At 35.6% G+C, this 16,883-nt stretch overlaps 1 protein-coding gene across 6 annotated transcripts in view; it reads right to left on the reverse strand.

The window, feature by feature from the left end:
• ALG6 (ALG6 alpha-1,3-glucosyltransferase) overlaps positions 1 to 16,883 on the reverse strand; it is a 49,089-nt gene that overhangs the window by 10,465 nt on the left and 21,741 nt on the right. For 3 of the 6 annotated variants that reach the window (XM_081486594.1, XM_081486596.1, XM_081486595.1), the window contains exons 4-11: positions 15,474 to 15,563; positions 14,241 to 14,329; positions 12,160 to 12,242; positions 11,444 to 11,508; positions 7,665 to 7,855; positions 6,805 to 6,940; positions 4,902 to 4,987; positions 2,814 to 2,898 (exon numbers count right to left, since the gene is read on the reverse strand). In XM_081486594.1, the coding sequence (XP_081342720.1) occupies positions 2,814 to 2,898; positions 4,902 to 4,987; positions 6,805 to 6,940; positions 7,665 to 7,855; positions 11,444 to 11,494 (549 nt within the window). In that variant the 5' untranslated portion in view covers positions 11,495 to 11,508; positions 12,160 to 12,242; positions 14,241 to 14,329; positions 15,474 to 15,563. The remainder of the gene's footprint in view (positions 1 to 2,813; positions 2,899 to 4,901; positions 4,988 to 6,804; positions 6,941 to 7,664; positions 7,856 to 11,443; positions 11,509 to 12,159; positions 12,243 to 14,240; positions 14,330 to 15,473; positions 15,564 to 16,883) is intronic. The other 3 variants (XM_081486591.1, XM_081486593.1, XM_081486592.1) reach the window with 1 other exon arrangement.

Here is a 16,883-nt window from a genome sequence, read left to right on the forward strand (position 1 = left end):
TACATTCTTCACATCCAATCCATCAGCAAATTCTACCTATGCTATGCTATGCTATGCTAAGTCGCTTCAGTCGTGTCCGACTCTGTGCGACCCCATAGACGGCAGCTCACCAGGCTCTGCCGTCCCTAGGATTCTCCAGGCAAGAATACTGGAGTGGGTTGCCATTTCTTTCTCCAGTGCATGAAAGGGAAAAGTGAAAGTGAAGTCGCTCAGTCGTGTCCGACTCTTAGCGACCCCATGGACTGTAGCCTACCAGGCTCCTCCGTCCATGGGATTTTCCAGGCAAGAGTGCTGGAGTAGGGTGCCATTGCCTTCTACCTATACCATCTCCTAATACAATATTCACCGCACTTCTTTCCATTCCACCCTGCTTAGCCACCCCCATCTTCCTCTTGGACCACTACAATGACCTCCTAAGTGGTAATGCTCTGGTCCCCTACAATCCATTCTTCATTTAGCCACAATATCAGATCATGTAATTTCCCTGGTTAAAATCTTCCAATAGCTTCCCATTACATTTAGAATTAAAATCTAAACTTCTACATAATCTGGGTCCTGCCTTCCTCTTCCAGTCTATTTCTTAACGTCTCCCTCACTCATTTCACATCAGTGATTTCACACTTGTCTCTTTAATGCCTCAAACATGCCAAACGTGTTCTTGCCTTAAGGAAAAAAAATTTACTTTTTATCAAGTCAGAGCCTAGATCTTCTTGTAATTGGTTCCTTCTGACCAGTCATTCAGTTCAAGGCTCAAATGTCACTTCCCTAGGGAAGCCTTCTTTTAGTCAACCAAAAGTAGTGCCACCCTAACCAAACCCCACCAGCCCTCTTTTCACATAAGACTACTTTCTTCATAGTCTTCATTACACCCAGGTATTTTCCTATTAACTGATTCATTTTACTTATTGTCCTTGTGCCAACTAGCATGAGTGTCCCCAGTTAAGAAAGCAGGGATAATCAGCTATCATTCACTGACATGCCAGAACCAAGAAGAGGACCTGGCACGTTACAGGGCACTTAAAAAATACCTCTTAAAAATAACAGGTAAAAATCACTTGGCCACTATAGATTTATTAGTATTCGTACTACCAATTACCTCAATTACAGACCTATATTAAGAAGTAATTCAATCTAGATTGAAAGGAAAACACTTTAAAATTATAATGGGAAATGTTTTTAAAGCTAGTCAAGAAGAATTTAAAACATCAACAAAAGTAACTCACTACATTTTTTTATTTTTTAAACACAATGGTTTGTCTTAAAACACAACAAACAAAATTAGAAAACTAAGAGAAAGAAAATGTTTTTTTCTGCTTTTAATCCTAAAAGTAATCATTTCTAACATTGCCACATTACCAACACTCTGAAATTCCATTTCAGCACCTTTGAAATGTATAGTTATTTAGCATAGAAAATAACAATTTTACATAAGCTTGCAAATATTTCAAGTTAGGCCTACTGAAGACATCAGAATATTACTAACCACATCCCTCCTATTCTAAACATCCAAGAGAATATTAACTATGGATGACTTACTATGCTCAGAGTTTATTCACAGAAACAAACAACAGAAATCATCAATAAGAAGGTAATTTTTTAAAAAAGAGGAACATGAAACTATGCTTTTTGCACTGTGGAACTGATAGGCACTTTTGAAATACTTGACGGATATGCTCTGTTCTGGCTTGTTTTTAGAATGCAATGTAAATAAGTGGCAGTCCCAGAATTGAAACCCTAATTTCTAAAATGTTGTCCCTTTAGGGAATTCCTTGGCAGTTCAAATGGTTAAGACTCCACACCTTCAAGGGTATGAGGTTGCTGTCTGGTTGGGGAACTAAGATCCTGCAAGCCATGTGGCATGGCCAAAAATTAGAAAAATAAAAAATAAAATGTCCCTTTAGAAGTCCACTAAGACTATTTTCATAAACTAAATTTTCTTGACATTTTAAAAAGATAGTCTTTAAATGTCATTTATAGACCAAGGTACATGGAATCAATTTTAAACACCACAGAAATACAACCAGGAGGAATTTATAAACCCACTCAGAGAAACCAGAAATGTAGAATTTATACCCAGTCCATGTTCCAACTGACACAAGTCATCTTTCTAAAAGGGAGATCTGTCCCCTTTCCTCCAAAATCTTTTTTGCTCCTCTTGCACACAAATCAAACCCCAAATTATTCAACCCAATATACAAGGTCTTACACAATTTGATCCATTCTGACTATTCTCTCTCCCTATATTCTCTCCTTACTTCAACACACACACCCCTACATAAAAGTCACACAAATCTCATTGGTTAATAGTTGTTCCCAGATGATTCCTTATCCTTTCCCACATCTGTACCTTCAAGGTCTTCCTCCTGTCTTAACCACCTAGTCCAAATCTTGCTCAGTTGTCAAAATTTGGCTCCAATCCCACTTGCTCTAAGAAACTGTCTAAAATCTGCCCTCAAAGTAATGTCTCCTTTTCCCACACTATCACAGCACTCCATTGTACCTGACAGAACTTAATACCCCAGCTTTATAGCATAATAATTTAAACAAGTCCATCGCCACTGTTTTCTTCTTTGCATTCCCTTACTGACCAACACGAGGAAATTAAATAGTTGTGAATTAAATGGAAAGATTCTGATTGCTCAGCCTACTCCAAAACAGCACCTAAGTGTGTCAAACGCTCAGTAAATGTTTGCCAAATAAATGAATGTCTTATATCTCAATCCAATAAATCCTGTTCAAAGCAGGAATATAATTATATTTTTAAAAGATCAATTGCAGCAAGAATTAAGTATCCAAAGTAATGAGAAACTTACCAGAGTAAATCTGAATCCTTTAGGAGAGGGGTGAAGTGTCAATTTTACACATGCAGGAAGCAGGCTCAAAAATGTAAAACAAAAGCTAAAAAATTAACAAAAATCAAACATTTGTTTTCTTTATAGAGGTATACAACTAAAGCAAAGAAACATTTTTTTAAATGTAAGGATCACATTACTTATCAACTTAAATTGATTTCTAAAGTTTTTTTACATATTAAGTAATTAATTCAAGACCAAATAACATTTAAATAAAATCCATACACTGAAATATGTACACACTTCGATATATATGTGATTATATAATACAGAACAAAACACTGTGGAACTAAATATTGCTTATGTTATTTTAGTATTTAGTATCTATTCTGGGAAAGATACAAAGATAGACAGCTAAAAGTCAATCAGCAAACACTCAAATATCATGGACTCAACATGACTGAGCAAACTTCAGGAGAGTGAAGGACAAGGAAGCCTGGTGTGCTGCAGTCCATGGGATCGCAAAGAATCAGACACAACTTAGTGTCTGAACAACAACAACAACAAAACAAAATAAAACTAGGCATAAAGAAACAATTCTGTATTTGTTACGCAAACATTCATAAAATTTACTCACAAGAGAACCTCGTTAGCCCTCATTTCACAAAAGTTGATTATCTGATCGTCAACCCATGGTAAATCAGAAAGAACAAGCTGGAAAGGGAGTGGGAAGGTGCCAGAGCTTCTCCTTGTGATGACTGATGGGCAAGGAGGAAAAAGAACTCAGCAAGAAGCACAGTCAGAGCCACTTAGTACCAAGGCAAACAGCCTTTGAAAGCCCTGAAAACAAGAGTTATAAGGCAAAATAATAACTGAATTTCCCACTTGAGGTGGCGTTGTGGCTTGTCAGCTTTACTAGTCTGCTTCCTGTTAAGGTGGGCTACAAAGGATATTCTCCAAAAGAACGGGAGGAAAGAGGTAGGCAGCATATACACACACACACCTCCTAGTCATTCAAACACTAATGATGGTGCTGCTGGAAAGAGATCTGCAGATTAATTAAAGTCCCTTTTCTACGGATTTTAAGTTAATCAAAAGGGTACTATCTTGGGCCTGAATCATTTGGAGGCCTTTAAAAGAAGGTTTAGCGGACTTCCCTGATGGTCCACTGGTTAAGCATCTGCCTGCCAATGCAGCGGACATGGGTTCAATCCTTGGTCCAAGAAGATTCCACAAGCTGCACAGCAACAAAGCCCTCGTGTCACAACTACTGAACCTGTGCTCTAGAGCCCGTGTTCCGCAATAAGAAAAGCCACCTCAATGAGAAGCTCCACTCCTCACAACAAGAGAAAGCCTAGATGCAGCAACAAAGACCCGGCGCAGCCAGAAATAAGTAATAAAATAAATAAAAAACTTAAATACTTTATTTAAAAAAATTACAAAGCCTTAGGCCTTCCCTGAGCTCAGACTCCAAACAGCAGTGTGCGTGGGGGCGGCGGGGGTGGGTGGGTAGAGCGGGGAGGAGGAGGGGGGATTGGTACAGCTCTTCCTTCCCCAGATACCCTCTCCTGAATCCCTGCCTTGAGGACTTCCTGTTTGCTTAGCCAGCCCCCACAATTGTATAAGTCAATTCTTCATAATAAATTCACACACACACACACACACAGTGACCTACTACTCATTTTACTTCTCACCCAGACTGATACACCACTGAAACTCATGATTCTTCAAGGTCCTGGTAAATCATGTTTAGTATACTCTGTTAAAGAAGAAGGAAGTAGTAACAATAACTTTCACATAAACTGTTTCAAATAAAAGACTTCTGTTATACGACAGCATAAGTTTACGTTACGTGGACTATTCACTAATGAAGTGGAGAAGGAACTGGCAACCCACTCCAGTATTCTTGCCTGGAGAATCCCAGGGATGGAGGAGCTTGGTGGGCTGCCATCTATGGGGTCGCACAGAGTTGGACACCACTGAAGCGACTTAGCAGCAGCAGCACTAGTGAAGATTACCTTACTCCTGTGATGCCAGATAAGTGAGGTATTGCCATGACACTTTAACAGTAGCTTATAAAACACTATATACAATCTTCGTGTCTCTTACCTGATCATTATCTGGATGTGATGTGGCAAAATATCCCTGATCTTGAGAAAGACACTGAAGCTGCACCAAATATTGGCTACTTTATCCTTAAAAGAAATTTGTTAGTTTTACCTTCTAGTATAGTTAAAAGAAATTTTAAACTCCACAAAGTATATCCTATAATCTCTAAAGAGATAAACTTTTGTGTCATGGGAAGTCTTTGCTCACAATTTCATAACTAAGCTGATTAAACTCTCCAAAGAACACACACACACTCAAACAATGGGAGCTTTCATTTTCAGCATGGGATTTTTGCATGATTGACTAAATCACTAGTCAATCATAATTTAGATGCTCCCAAAAAATACTTGATATTTTTCAAGGAGCAGCACATTACCCCTAAACACTGTTATTCATCTTTGGAAATTTATCTAAGAAATCTTTACTTTTTGTATTCTAATTGTATTCTGATTTGTAGAATACATGTTGTTTGACCCACTTACCACATGCCTACTAGCTACCAGCAATGATAAGAGTCAACTGTTAATGAATCAACAAGTTTAAAGACATTAGCAGTTGTGCTAGAATCACTTTCAAAATCATATTTGTAACTACAGTTCTCTGATCATGAAACCCATCCTCTGCAAAGCTGCTTAACTCACAGCTATGTAGGCATAACATCAAGAAAGTAACTATCACTGACAACTGTACCATCCTACTTCCCTCTGCTGGGCCAATGAAATTGCTCTTCAGATTCTGAGGGCAATAAGTGAATGAAGGTGACCAACAACATCATAAAAATGCACGACACTCATTTTTATAATTACCATGATAAACACCATTTCTGAAATAGAAGGAAAGGCAAATAATCAGGCAGCTTACATGGAGAATTAAACTTTTCTTTAAGTGTTAAGGTTAGAGGATATATAAAGAAGTTAGGAACATAATTCTGAGTTCAAACTACTGCTCTGCCATGCACTAGCTATATGAACCTCTGACCTCAGTTTTCTGATCTGTAAGAATGGGTATATATAGCTATCTCATCGCTATGGCTAAGGATCAAATAAAATTACATGTGAAGTGTCTGGTACCTTCAGAGGTTAGTGGTGATGGCAATAGTGATTGTTTATGATTATCAGTATGGTCACCATCATTATCCCAAATGACATACAAGGCATACATTCCTGTTCCTTCACAACACCAAATTATCTTAGTCTCTTTCTCTTCCATCCTCCCACAGACTGACTGAAAGATATTCTATAGAATTTTATATATTCAAAAATTAGAAAGATACATATGCTTTTCTAATTCTTTTTAAAAGAAATGTTTATTCAAAAGAAAATTTATCTATAAATATGTTGTCTCTAACTTTATTAAAAGACCTTTTTGTTTCAGAAAAATGGTTTGTTTAATTTAATTACTGACTCTAAATCAAATTATCCATGCAATAAAAGTTTAACAAGTGATTAAGCTAGCATTAAATGAAATGAATGATTCTCATTAAAAATTACTATGGATGAAGGTTATATATCTCATAAGGAATTATGAGATCTTTCTGAAGCAAACATGATTATTAGTTTAATAAATAATTTCCTAGGACTAAAAAGAGAATATTCACAAAACTGTTAACTATGTAGCTGCAACTTTTCATGCTGTCTTTCATTATGGACTTGATTTCATCAGAAAAATGTATAACTGAATTATGGATTTCATGGAGGCATAAATACTACCTACTTATGTAATGTACTAGAACATGCCAGCTGAGCTAGAGGCTGTGCACCAGATTAAGTAACTGGCAAGGAATGACTGCAGGAAGAGAGCAGCTGAAGTTACTATTCCTTGTGAGTCTTCTACATGAAATCCCCAAAGGTCATAGAGAAAGGCCTGTAACAGAAAGGAGGAAGAGAAAAGTCTTTAAACATGCCTCAAATAACCCACGATCAACTGGGAAGAGTCTTCTTAGAACTTGCAAGGTTTGTTCCCTTTCTGTAAAGAACGGCAGCCAGCAGAGAACGAAGGAAGCGACGACAGTACAAGCCAGCTTGATTAACAACACCAACCTGGAACACAAACAGAGGGAACCAGTAAGATAAAGAGAGGTTAGTAATTCTGAGAAATCAATCTGTGGCTCACTAACTAAAATGCAAATGTACAGTAATGATAAATCTATGCCACCAACACAGGTTTAAGATGAATGAGAGTCTACTTAAATCACGGGTAAGGAATTTACAACTATTAATATGTGCAATTTCCCAACAAAAAGACTATCACCATCCTTTTTAGCGTTTAACTTAGATGCCACTCCTATGCAGCCATAAAGAAAAATGTCATACTGGGATGTCTTTCTAGTAAGTATACAACATGCTCTAAAGGGATGAAATCCTACAGCAATGTTCTACCAAGCCAATCCACATTACCTCCAGTAAATATACGTATTTTAAAATATTTATTTATTGGCCACAATGTATAACAAACAGGATCTTAGTTCCCCAACCAGGGATCAAACCTGCAAACTTCCCCTACAGTGGAAGTGCAGAGTTTTAACCCCTGGACCACCAGGGAAGTCCCGATAAATATTCATTGATCAAAATATTTTTCTCATTAGGAAGATTTAAAATAAAATAGTATAAACATAACAATCTCTCTTTCCATTCACTGCACAGCCACCAACACATTAAGAAATCACCAGGAGGCAAAGTGAAAGACCACCTTCCTCCAAGGTAAGTATGCCAAATAAATTAGCTGAGGTAATTTTTTGAATTCTGCTATTTAAAAGCCACTCACCCCTTTCCTTTGAGGCCTTTTTTAAAACACTTGCCAAGTAAAAAACAAAAAAATGGCAAGGAGTGGTAAAGTTCCATCTGCTTATAGTTTATAGCTAAGCAAAATGCCAGGGACCCTAGCAGGTCCCAGTCATAAGATACTCCAAGAACACCCCACAAAGCAAAGCCGAGACTCACAGAATTATATATGTTCTCATGTCAAGGAAATTATCTCAATAATTAAGAGATTTTGCATTTTAAAGAACATTTTACTTATGTGATTCTGTAATAATATGTAATAATAATCAAAACAATTTCTAAATAAAAGCTGAAAGTATTGAATTGATAAACAAATTTGAAATTATATATAGTGGCCTCAAACATATTAAATATACTACTAAACAGAGCAATTGATTTGTTTAGGTTTAAAAGAACTCTAAATAAGTAACACATAGCTTTGTTTTCTGCTGGGTTATTTTACAATATTACTGTAACAACATACCAAAATCAATGCTCCAAAAGTTAAAAATACACAAAAACACTGAACTTACTAATATCACTAGCCTTCCTCTATAATAAGAATCAATAATATAAATTAATACATGTACTTGATTGGAAATTAACAACACTGCTATGTGAAAACAGTATCACAACTAAATTTTCAGCTGAAAATGGTGAGCTGAGCACTCATGTTTACCTCCTCTCCTTTCTGAGACCCCCTTAAAATGGGGAATTTTTTCAAGTATACATCTACAGCCATAAAGAGAACAGGGATGGGTTATAAGAGATAAAGATTTCAACACATTTGTAGAAGACAGAAAGAGGACAGAGAAGTGGCAACCAATAAAATACACTAGAAGCCACAGCTTAGTGAACACATAGAGGAAGCTCAGGCTAGCAAGGAGCCTATCCACCCTGCATACCCTCAGAGAACTCTGGAAACAAGTAGGTTGGAGTACTTGAGGATGTTGAAAAGAAAACAAGAGGATTAACTGAAAATTCCAAATGGAGAAGTCACATCCCACCTCATGCTTCTGCAAAGATTATCTGGGAGACAAAGCATTTATCCCCAGGCAACGAAAGAAGGAATATTTCTCTCCCTCAAAATGGAATAAACTATCCAAGCAACTAGTGCAGAAGTTAACACTATAGTGCAAATTCCTCCACACTGTGACATTTAAGGACCCCAGAGTGCTGGCCAGAACCCTACCATGTACCCCACAATGGACTAAAAGTATAGAGAGCTCACATGCAGCTTTCTCTTCTGCCTTATTCTTAGAATAAACACACCAGGATCAAATAGACATTTAAGAAACACCTATGACAGAAAAGGGCTTCCCTGGTAGCTCAGCTGGTAAAGAATCCACCTGCAATGCAGGAGACCCTGGGTCGGGCAGATCTCCTGGAGAAGGGATAGGCTACCCACTCCAGTATTCTTGGGCTTCCCTGGTGGCTTAGATGGTAAAGAATCCACCTGCAATGCGGGAGACCTGGGTTTGATCTCTAGGTTGGGCAGATCCGCTGAAGAAGGGAATGGCTACCCACTCCAGTATTCTCACCTGGAGAATTCCATGAACTGTATAGTCCAAGGGGTTGTAAAAAGCCGTACACAACTGAGTGACTTTTACTACTACTAGGACAGAAAAAGGACCAAAGTGAAAAGGAGAAAAGACTGATCTAGGAGAATAGAAATAATTCACAGAACAGTGGGGGGAAGAAAGTAAACTGAAATTTAAGATATGCTTAACAAATGAAATTTAATAGAAGTGTTAGACATAAAGCAAGATAATCTTCAAAAATACAAAACAAAGACAGATGCTCAAGATGGAGATGAAAGATCTAATATCTGTCTAACAAGCTTCAGAAAGAAAAAGGGAGAGAATTATAAAAAAAATATTATTCATGAGCATTTCCCAGAACTGAAGAACAGGAGTCTTGACAATGAATGATCCATAGTGTCCAAAACAACTGTCAAAAATGCCTCTGCTCAAACTAATATCAAATTTCAGAGCCCAAAAAGTAAAAACCAGTAATAACAAAAGCAGTAGCAACAATACAAATAAGAAGAGCAGTAAATACTTACATGGTATTTAGCACCTCCCAAGTAATGTTTTAAATGTTTAACAAATGTGAATTCATTTAATTCTCAAGAAGCTTAAAAAGTAGGGTTCTTATCATCTCCATTTTACAAATGAGGAAAGTAAAGTAAATAGTAGTGAAAAAAATGTGTTCCTACAAAATGACATAATCCCAAAAGCTTCAAGAGTTTGATTCAAGTCACAGAGAAGACGCCACAACAAATTTACCAGAATGGTTAAAAGGAAAATAACTGACAATCGTTGAGGATGAGCACCTACACCATTGCTCACAGGAGTGTTACTTTGTAGATTATGCTTAAAAACCATATGAGAATACTTAAAATTAAACATGTGCATTACCCTGTAATTCAGCAATTCCACTCATCAGAAATATATTTACATGTGTACAAAGAGATCCTTACAAGAAAGTTCAAAGCAGCATAGTTTTATCATAGCCAAAACCTGGAAACACTGCAAATGTCTATCAGTAATAAAATCATGTGTACTCATGCAGTTGAATATTACAAAGCAGTGAAAAAAGAGAAGAAACTACAACTACATAGAACTACATGAATAACTCTCACAAAGACAATGTGGAACCAAAAACACCTAACACAAAGGAATACCTACTGTGCTGTCTGTTTTATATTAAATTCAAAGAAGGGGGAGGACCAAACTATATATTAGCAGTCAGTATGTGGCTAGCTCTGAGAAAGGAGGAGGAAGTATTAGGGCCGTGTACAAGGCCATTTTGGATACTAGCAGTGTTCTATTTCTTGACATGGGTAACAGCCAATTCATTTATGTTTTATGTATTTTTCTGAATGAGTGTTAACATTTCAAAGTAAATATAGTTTTAAAAAATCTTATAAACAACTTCATGTTTCCTTTCTTTATCTCAGTGTTCTATTAGACTATCTGAAAGCCATGATTCTACAAAGCCAAAAAAAAACAAAAGAGCTCAATTAGGAAAGTGGACAGAATAAAAAACATGGTGGAAGCAACTACATATTTGAGTATCTTTCACAAGTCTTTTGACATACATGTATTTTAATTTTATTACTAAAATAGGCTGAGACAAAAGGAAAAATGATTAATTAAGCAATCATGGTATGGATTTTTTTTTTCCTTTGGGACAGATGCAGACAGACAGCAATATTTAATACATTAGAAGACAAACTGGCGAGCCATGTACAGATTTTATCAACTTTCCTCTACAATTTGTTTATTTGAATGTTTCTTATTTTAGGTATCAAAAATTAAACACAAAATCCACACAGATTTAATCATTAAATTTTAGTTTTCTGAAGCTTCTAGCTATCACTATCTGTTAGAAAAACATTTTCTTTTAAAACTCAAAAACTGGAAGTCTTTTTGTCAGTGTCAGATAACGTTTACAAAAGATAGAAGATATTTTACCTTTTTAGCATTAGGAGAGCATCACTGTACTTGGCATTCTTTTTCTAACTTTCCAGAAGAGCTAATCAGTTACCAATGTTCTGTTCCCAAGCCAAATGGGTGTGAAAAAGCATTTCTACTTTTAATAAATCTGAACTTTACCCTTGAAGTAAACACTTGGTGAAGAGATACTTTTATCATTTTTAAAAGGTTTATATAAGCAAGAACCCTACTAAATAAGACACTGTAGATGACAACATTATACAAACAGAGCCTAGATTTCATGATGTGCATCTGACTTCATTTCTAAATCAGTAAAGGATACTGAAAATGTCCATGGTCGATAAGAATAAGGCCTGGGTACAGCAATATGCATAATGCACTAGCAATCTGCAAAGAAAATTATCATGAAATAATAAAGTAATCTGTTACTTGAATCAAACAGGGTAAATGCATAGTTTCATTTAATACAATAGCAAATGTTCCATTCTTACCTTCTATTTATCAAAATATTTCATTTTTATAAAACAACTCTTTAAATACTGAAGTTTTGATGGAGGTGACATAGCATACTCCAGTAAAAATGAAAAAAAAATCACTAAAAGGTATTTGTTAGAGAAAGCACTTTTAGATATACAAATCAGATAAATTAATCTAATAATTAATCTATATAAAATGACCAAAGAGAATATTCATTAACTGTGAATATGAGAATATATAGCAAGTTTTCAAAATGCCTTTCAGCTGTCATTCTCCCAAGCCAATCCAACATTCAAATTTACCAGTTAAGCAATAAATTTAGCATGCTGTGTAACTCAGAAGTATATAACTTCTAAAATTCAGTGCCTCTTATTACTACAGTTGGGCATTAAAATAATTACTCTAAGATAAGTTAATGTTTCTAAATGAAAATTAATTGACAGAAGATATACTGTTCCCTATTATCTATTCCCAAAAGCATAGCTTCCTTAAGATCTACACTTACTAGCTAAGCTAATAAAACATTTCAGAGATGAAATGTCAGGTTACTTCAAAACTCACCTTTTTCTTAGTTGAGATTTCTTTTAAACAACAACAGTACAGAACCACTGCAGGTATGTATATCAACAAATCAGCAATTAACACTGAAAAAACAAACAAATGATTTTAAGTGAGAGTCCATCACGATTTACTATAACCTATTAATCGCCTCCCTCCAACCTTGAATGGGAATTCTATTAACACAAGGTTGCTACCCACTCTGGACAAGTCCTTTCCACATGGAGCCCTCTCCATTCCCTTCACCTGTGCCTAATTTCAACTGATATGTGACTAGAGAGTGTCTTAATTTCCTCTAATAAATTCACACATTAAATTAATTAAATGTATCTAATTCTCTCTTTGCCCTGACCTGGATTTAAAAATTAAGAATACTCAAAGCAAGGAAAGTAAACTTTTATTTTCCCCTCAATATCTATATGCTCCAAATTTCCTGTTGTGAACAATACCTCAAATGTGGAGATGCATAGGAGAATCTTTTTAAATGTGAATATTTACAAAAATTCATAAATTTTTGCTAATTAATGCATACAAAGAGCTTGAGAGGCCAAGGTGAAGAAGAAACTGAAAAAAAGTGGGGAAAAAATAAGGCAATTCATAATTCTGAATGTTCAGTCCTTTCGGAACAAATAAAAACTAATATATTAAGTTCTTCAACAGTACAACGTAGCTATCCAAAGAGCCTGTTTTTTTTCTTGTACCAGAAAACATATATTTAAGTTCAAGAATAAGGTAAACAATAGTAAACTGTCAGTGTTAGATGCATGCAATCTATTTTCATCCCCAGATTCTACATTTAAGATGACACTGAAAAGCTGGAACACATTCAAAGGAGCACAACCAGAGGCCTCAAAACCATAATTACATTCAAGAAACTGGTTATCTAATAAGAGCTGAAGTATCTAAGAATGTTTAACCTGGAGAGGAGATAACTTCACATGTCTGTAAGGTGTTAGGTATAAAAAGGATCAGACTTGTTCTGTGTGGCTCAAGGAAACAGAACTTCATATGACTAATGAAGATTCAATATAAGAAGGAAATTTCTAATAATTTGGGCTCTTTGAAAATAGAAGAGACTGTGTCTAAAAGTTGTGAGTTTCCTCCAGATACAGGTACTGGCTCAGAAGCTAAATATCATATGGTGAATATGCAGTTCAGACGGGATTAAAGCATTCGGGGAAAAAGGGAGTGGTGTGGGAGAGGGAGAGGCAATGCAGGTTCTCTCTTGGACCTGAGAGTCTATCATGGGGTGAATGGTAAAGAGAACAAATCTGACTAGACTTAGAGTAATTAAGGAAAAGACCCATAAAAGCCTAAGTCTTGTAAAGGTTTTAAAAAAATGTAAGCTTATTACTTTAAACTCTTAGCATACAATAAATGCTCAATAAACATTTGTTATAAAGATTAATTTAGCAACACTACACAGCAATACAATGTATGATATACAACTGTTGTTGTTGTTTAGTTGCAGTCATGTCCAACTCTTTTACAATCCCATGGACTGTAGTCCACCAGGCTCCTCTGTCCATGGGATTTCCCAGGCAAGAATACTGAAGTAGGTTGCCACTTCCTTCTCCAAGGGATCTTCCCAACCCAAGGATTGAACCTGCGTTTCCTGCATTGGCAGGTGGGCTGTTTACCACTGAGCCAGTAGGGAAGACCATACAACTGTGGGAAGCCCTAATACAACTGTAATTTACTTTAAAAGTGAAAAGGATTTATCAAAGCAAAGGCCTGAACAATTAAAACTTTAATTCAGAGCTAACCAACTTCAGGTGAGCTAGTAATATTACCCTCACTTTACTAGGCCTCAGTTTTTCAATTTAAGAATAACAATAGTATTTTACCTCATTTGGGTGTCCATATTATTAAGTGAGATAATAACAAATGTAAAGCACTCAGAATTATTCATTTCTACTTTTTTGTGTTTTAGTTTACATACACATTTGCTCAAATAGTATACATATATATGCATATGTATAGTTACACAACTGTAGAAGTCAGTAAGGACAATAATAGAACCTGTCATCAGTTCAAAAAAATGTTTAATCCAATTTTACATTCAATATCTGCTGCTCTTTTACCTGTTGCACGCATGAAGAGCTTATGTGCCTGACTCTCATATCCACGTGATGTATGGAGAGCAATCCAGTCTGGATTTATAAACTTTGCCCTGGAAATCAAAGCATATATACATGCACTTTATTCTCCATCACTTTTTAGCAATAAGGACACCTGAGGACATATGAATCTATGTTGAGAAGTGGCCATTGCTTTTATAAAGCAATAGAGTTAAGGCTTAACTCTTTGTATTTAACCATGTGAAACTGACTAAAGCTAAAAAACCGAATCCACCTTGCTCATCTTCCAACAAACTCATGTAACATTTTAACTAAAAGCCCTACCTTCACGATAGTTTCAGTGTGAAAACAATCTGTGTCACCTTTTGTTTACTAAACACGTACTTTGTAAACAGCAATATACTAGGACCGAGGATCATAGCTTTATAATTTATCATCTTTTCAGTTATCATAATAGGCTACAATAAATAGCTGTTAAGCATAAATCATTGCATAAGACTGAACATAATTGTTAAAGATAAATTATGTTTTCAATCATATTACATTATCCAGAACACTGAAAAGTACAACTAGTTATCATGAAGTTTAGAGACATATTTTTAGTCCAGGAAGCTAATTTTTTTAAAATATGAAGCAGTAAAACAAATAAGATAAGTTCAGAAGATACCATGAAGAAGTTCCTCTAATTTCTACTGACACACTGCAGGTGTGAAATGGAATACCACTACAGAGTAGAACTGGGTCTCCACTAAACAGAAGTGCCTTATCGTCTATAAACCATTCCGTGTCTGTGAAAGAAGGAATTCCAATCCAATCTTAAATCATAAGTGAAACACTACAGTACTTCTAGTTTCTAATTTGACTGGTTAATCACAATACCATTTAGATCTTTATTTTTCATTTACTTTGGGCCATTCCAGGAAAAAAGCTTTCCTGTACACAACTAAATGTATTAGATATATTTCTCAGTAAACCATGCATAATTGGTGACATTTCTACTTCAAAACAAAGCTAGACTTTTTTCATCTCTTTCTAGCATTTCCACCAAAAAGATTATGCAAACATTAAAACTCTGATAGTTAACTTTCCTACAAACCAATTATAAAGGCATGGTGCTCTACAAACCATAATACAATAAAAGCTACAAACGATCTCTCCTCTAATCAACAAACTGTTCCTTACTAAATCTGCTAAGGGCATAAATATGTAGAGTTATGTTAAGGAAGAAAAACTTACACATATGCACATAAAAAACTATGATAAGCTGTAAGAGGTGGATAGTCCAATCCCCAATACTGTAAATTGTTATCACTGCTGTTAAAATACCTGGAAAAAAAAGTAAAAAGAAAGCACCACTCTGTCAATCAATATTCAAGAAACAGACTTCTATTTAATATATCATGTCATTTAACTTAACATGAAAAAAATATAAGGTAAAAATAAATCATCTAAATTTTTTCTTTTTCTCTTCTCTTAAAAATTTTTGTGAACTCACAATTAAAGTTGTTAATGACTAGTGTGACTACATTATTATCTAAACCAAACTTTAGCATGAAACTTTAAGCGTGAAAGAGGAAGCTATTATTAATTAAGCCATAACAACAGAGGTAAACCAAGATCATCACAGGCAAATTGGAACTTGTTATCATTCTACTATTAGTAAACTTAAACAATGACTAATACTTATACAAGAGAAAATATGCAACAAAAAAGAGAATTTGCTTCTGACAGTCTAAAAATTAAAGAAACAATGTGAAATCACAATTTTAAAAAGTAAAAAATGAATGTTAAAACCATGTAAAGATTTGGTTTGCAAAGAAAGAAATACTGCATGAAACAAGTAGACTTATTAATATCACTTTGAACACAATTCAACCAACATTTAATGAGAGCCTATTACATGCAAAATTCTGTGAATTAAGGAAAAACACTATATGTAAAGTTCATAAATTAATAGGCTCTTCCAATTGGTTAGAACGGAAAGAAATTACATATAAATACTGTGACTCAAGAAATGAAAATTTACATAGACTATACAGATTGTAATAAATTTACATAGACTCCTTAACTATAATCTTTATAACTAGATAGCTTCTTCTATCCAATTAATTTTCTCAATCATTATAAGAATTTATAATAATGGACACCAAACTACATACAACATAAATAACCACTATCCCTAAGCCTGTTTCAGTCAGTTCACTTGCTCAGTCGTGTCCGACTCTTTGCAACCCCACGGACTGCGGCACGCCAGGCCTCCCTGTCCATCGCTAACTCCCGGAGTCCACTCAAACTCATGTCCATTGAGTCAGTAATGCCACCCAACCATCTCATCCTCTGTCGTCCCCTTCTCCTCCTGCCTTCAATCTTTCCCAGCATCAGGGTCTTTTCTAATGAGTCAGTTCTTCGCATCAGATGGCCAAAGTATTGGACTTTCAGCTTCAACATCAGTCCTTCCAATGAATATTCAGGACTGATCTCCTTTAGGATGGACTGGTTGGATCTCCTTGCAGTCCAAGGGACTCTCAAGAGTCTTCTCCAACACCACAGTTCAAAAGCGCCAATTCTTCGGTGCTCAGCTTCCTTTATAGTCCAACTCCCACATCCATACGTGACCAATGGAAAAACCATAGCCTTGACTAGATG

Source organism: Giraffa tippelskirchi, chromosome 5 (assembly GCF_054371585.1).
Source record: "Giraffa tippelskirchi isolate mGirTip1 chromosome 5, T2T-mGirTip1v1.2.pri, whole genome shotgun sequence".
NCBI lineage: Eukaryota > Metazoa > Chordata > Mammalia > Artiodactyla > Giraffidae > Giraffa > Giraffa tippelskirchi.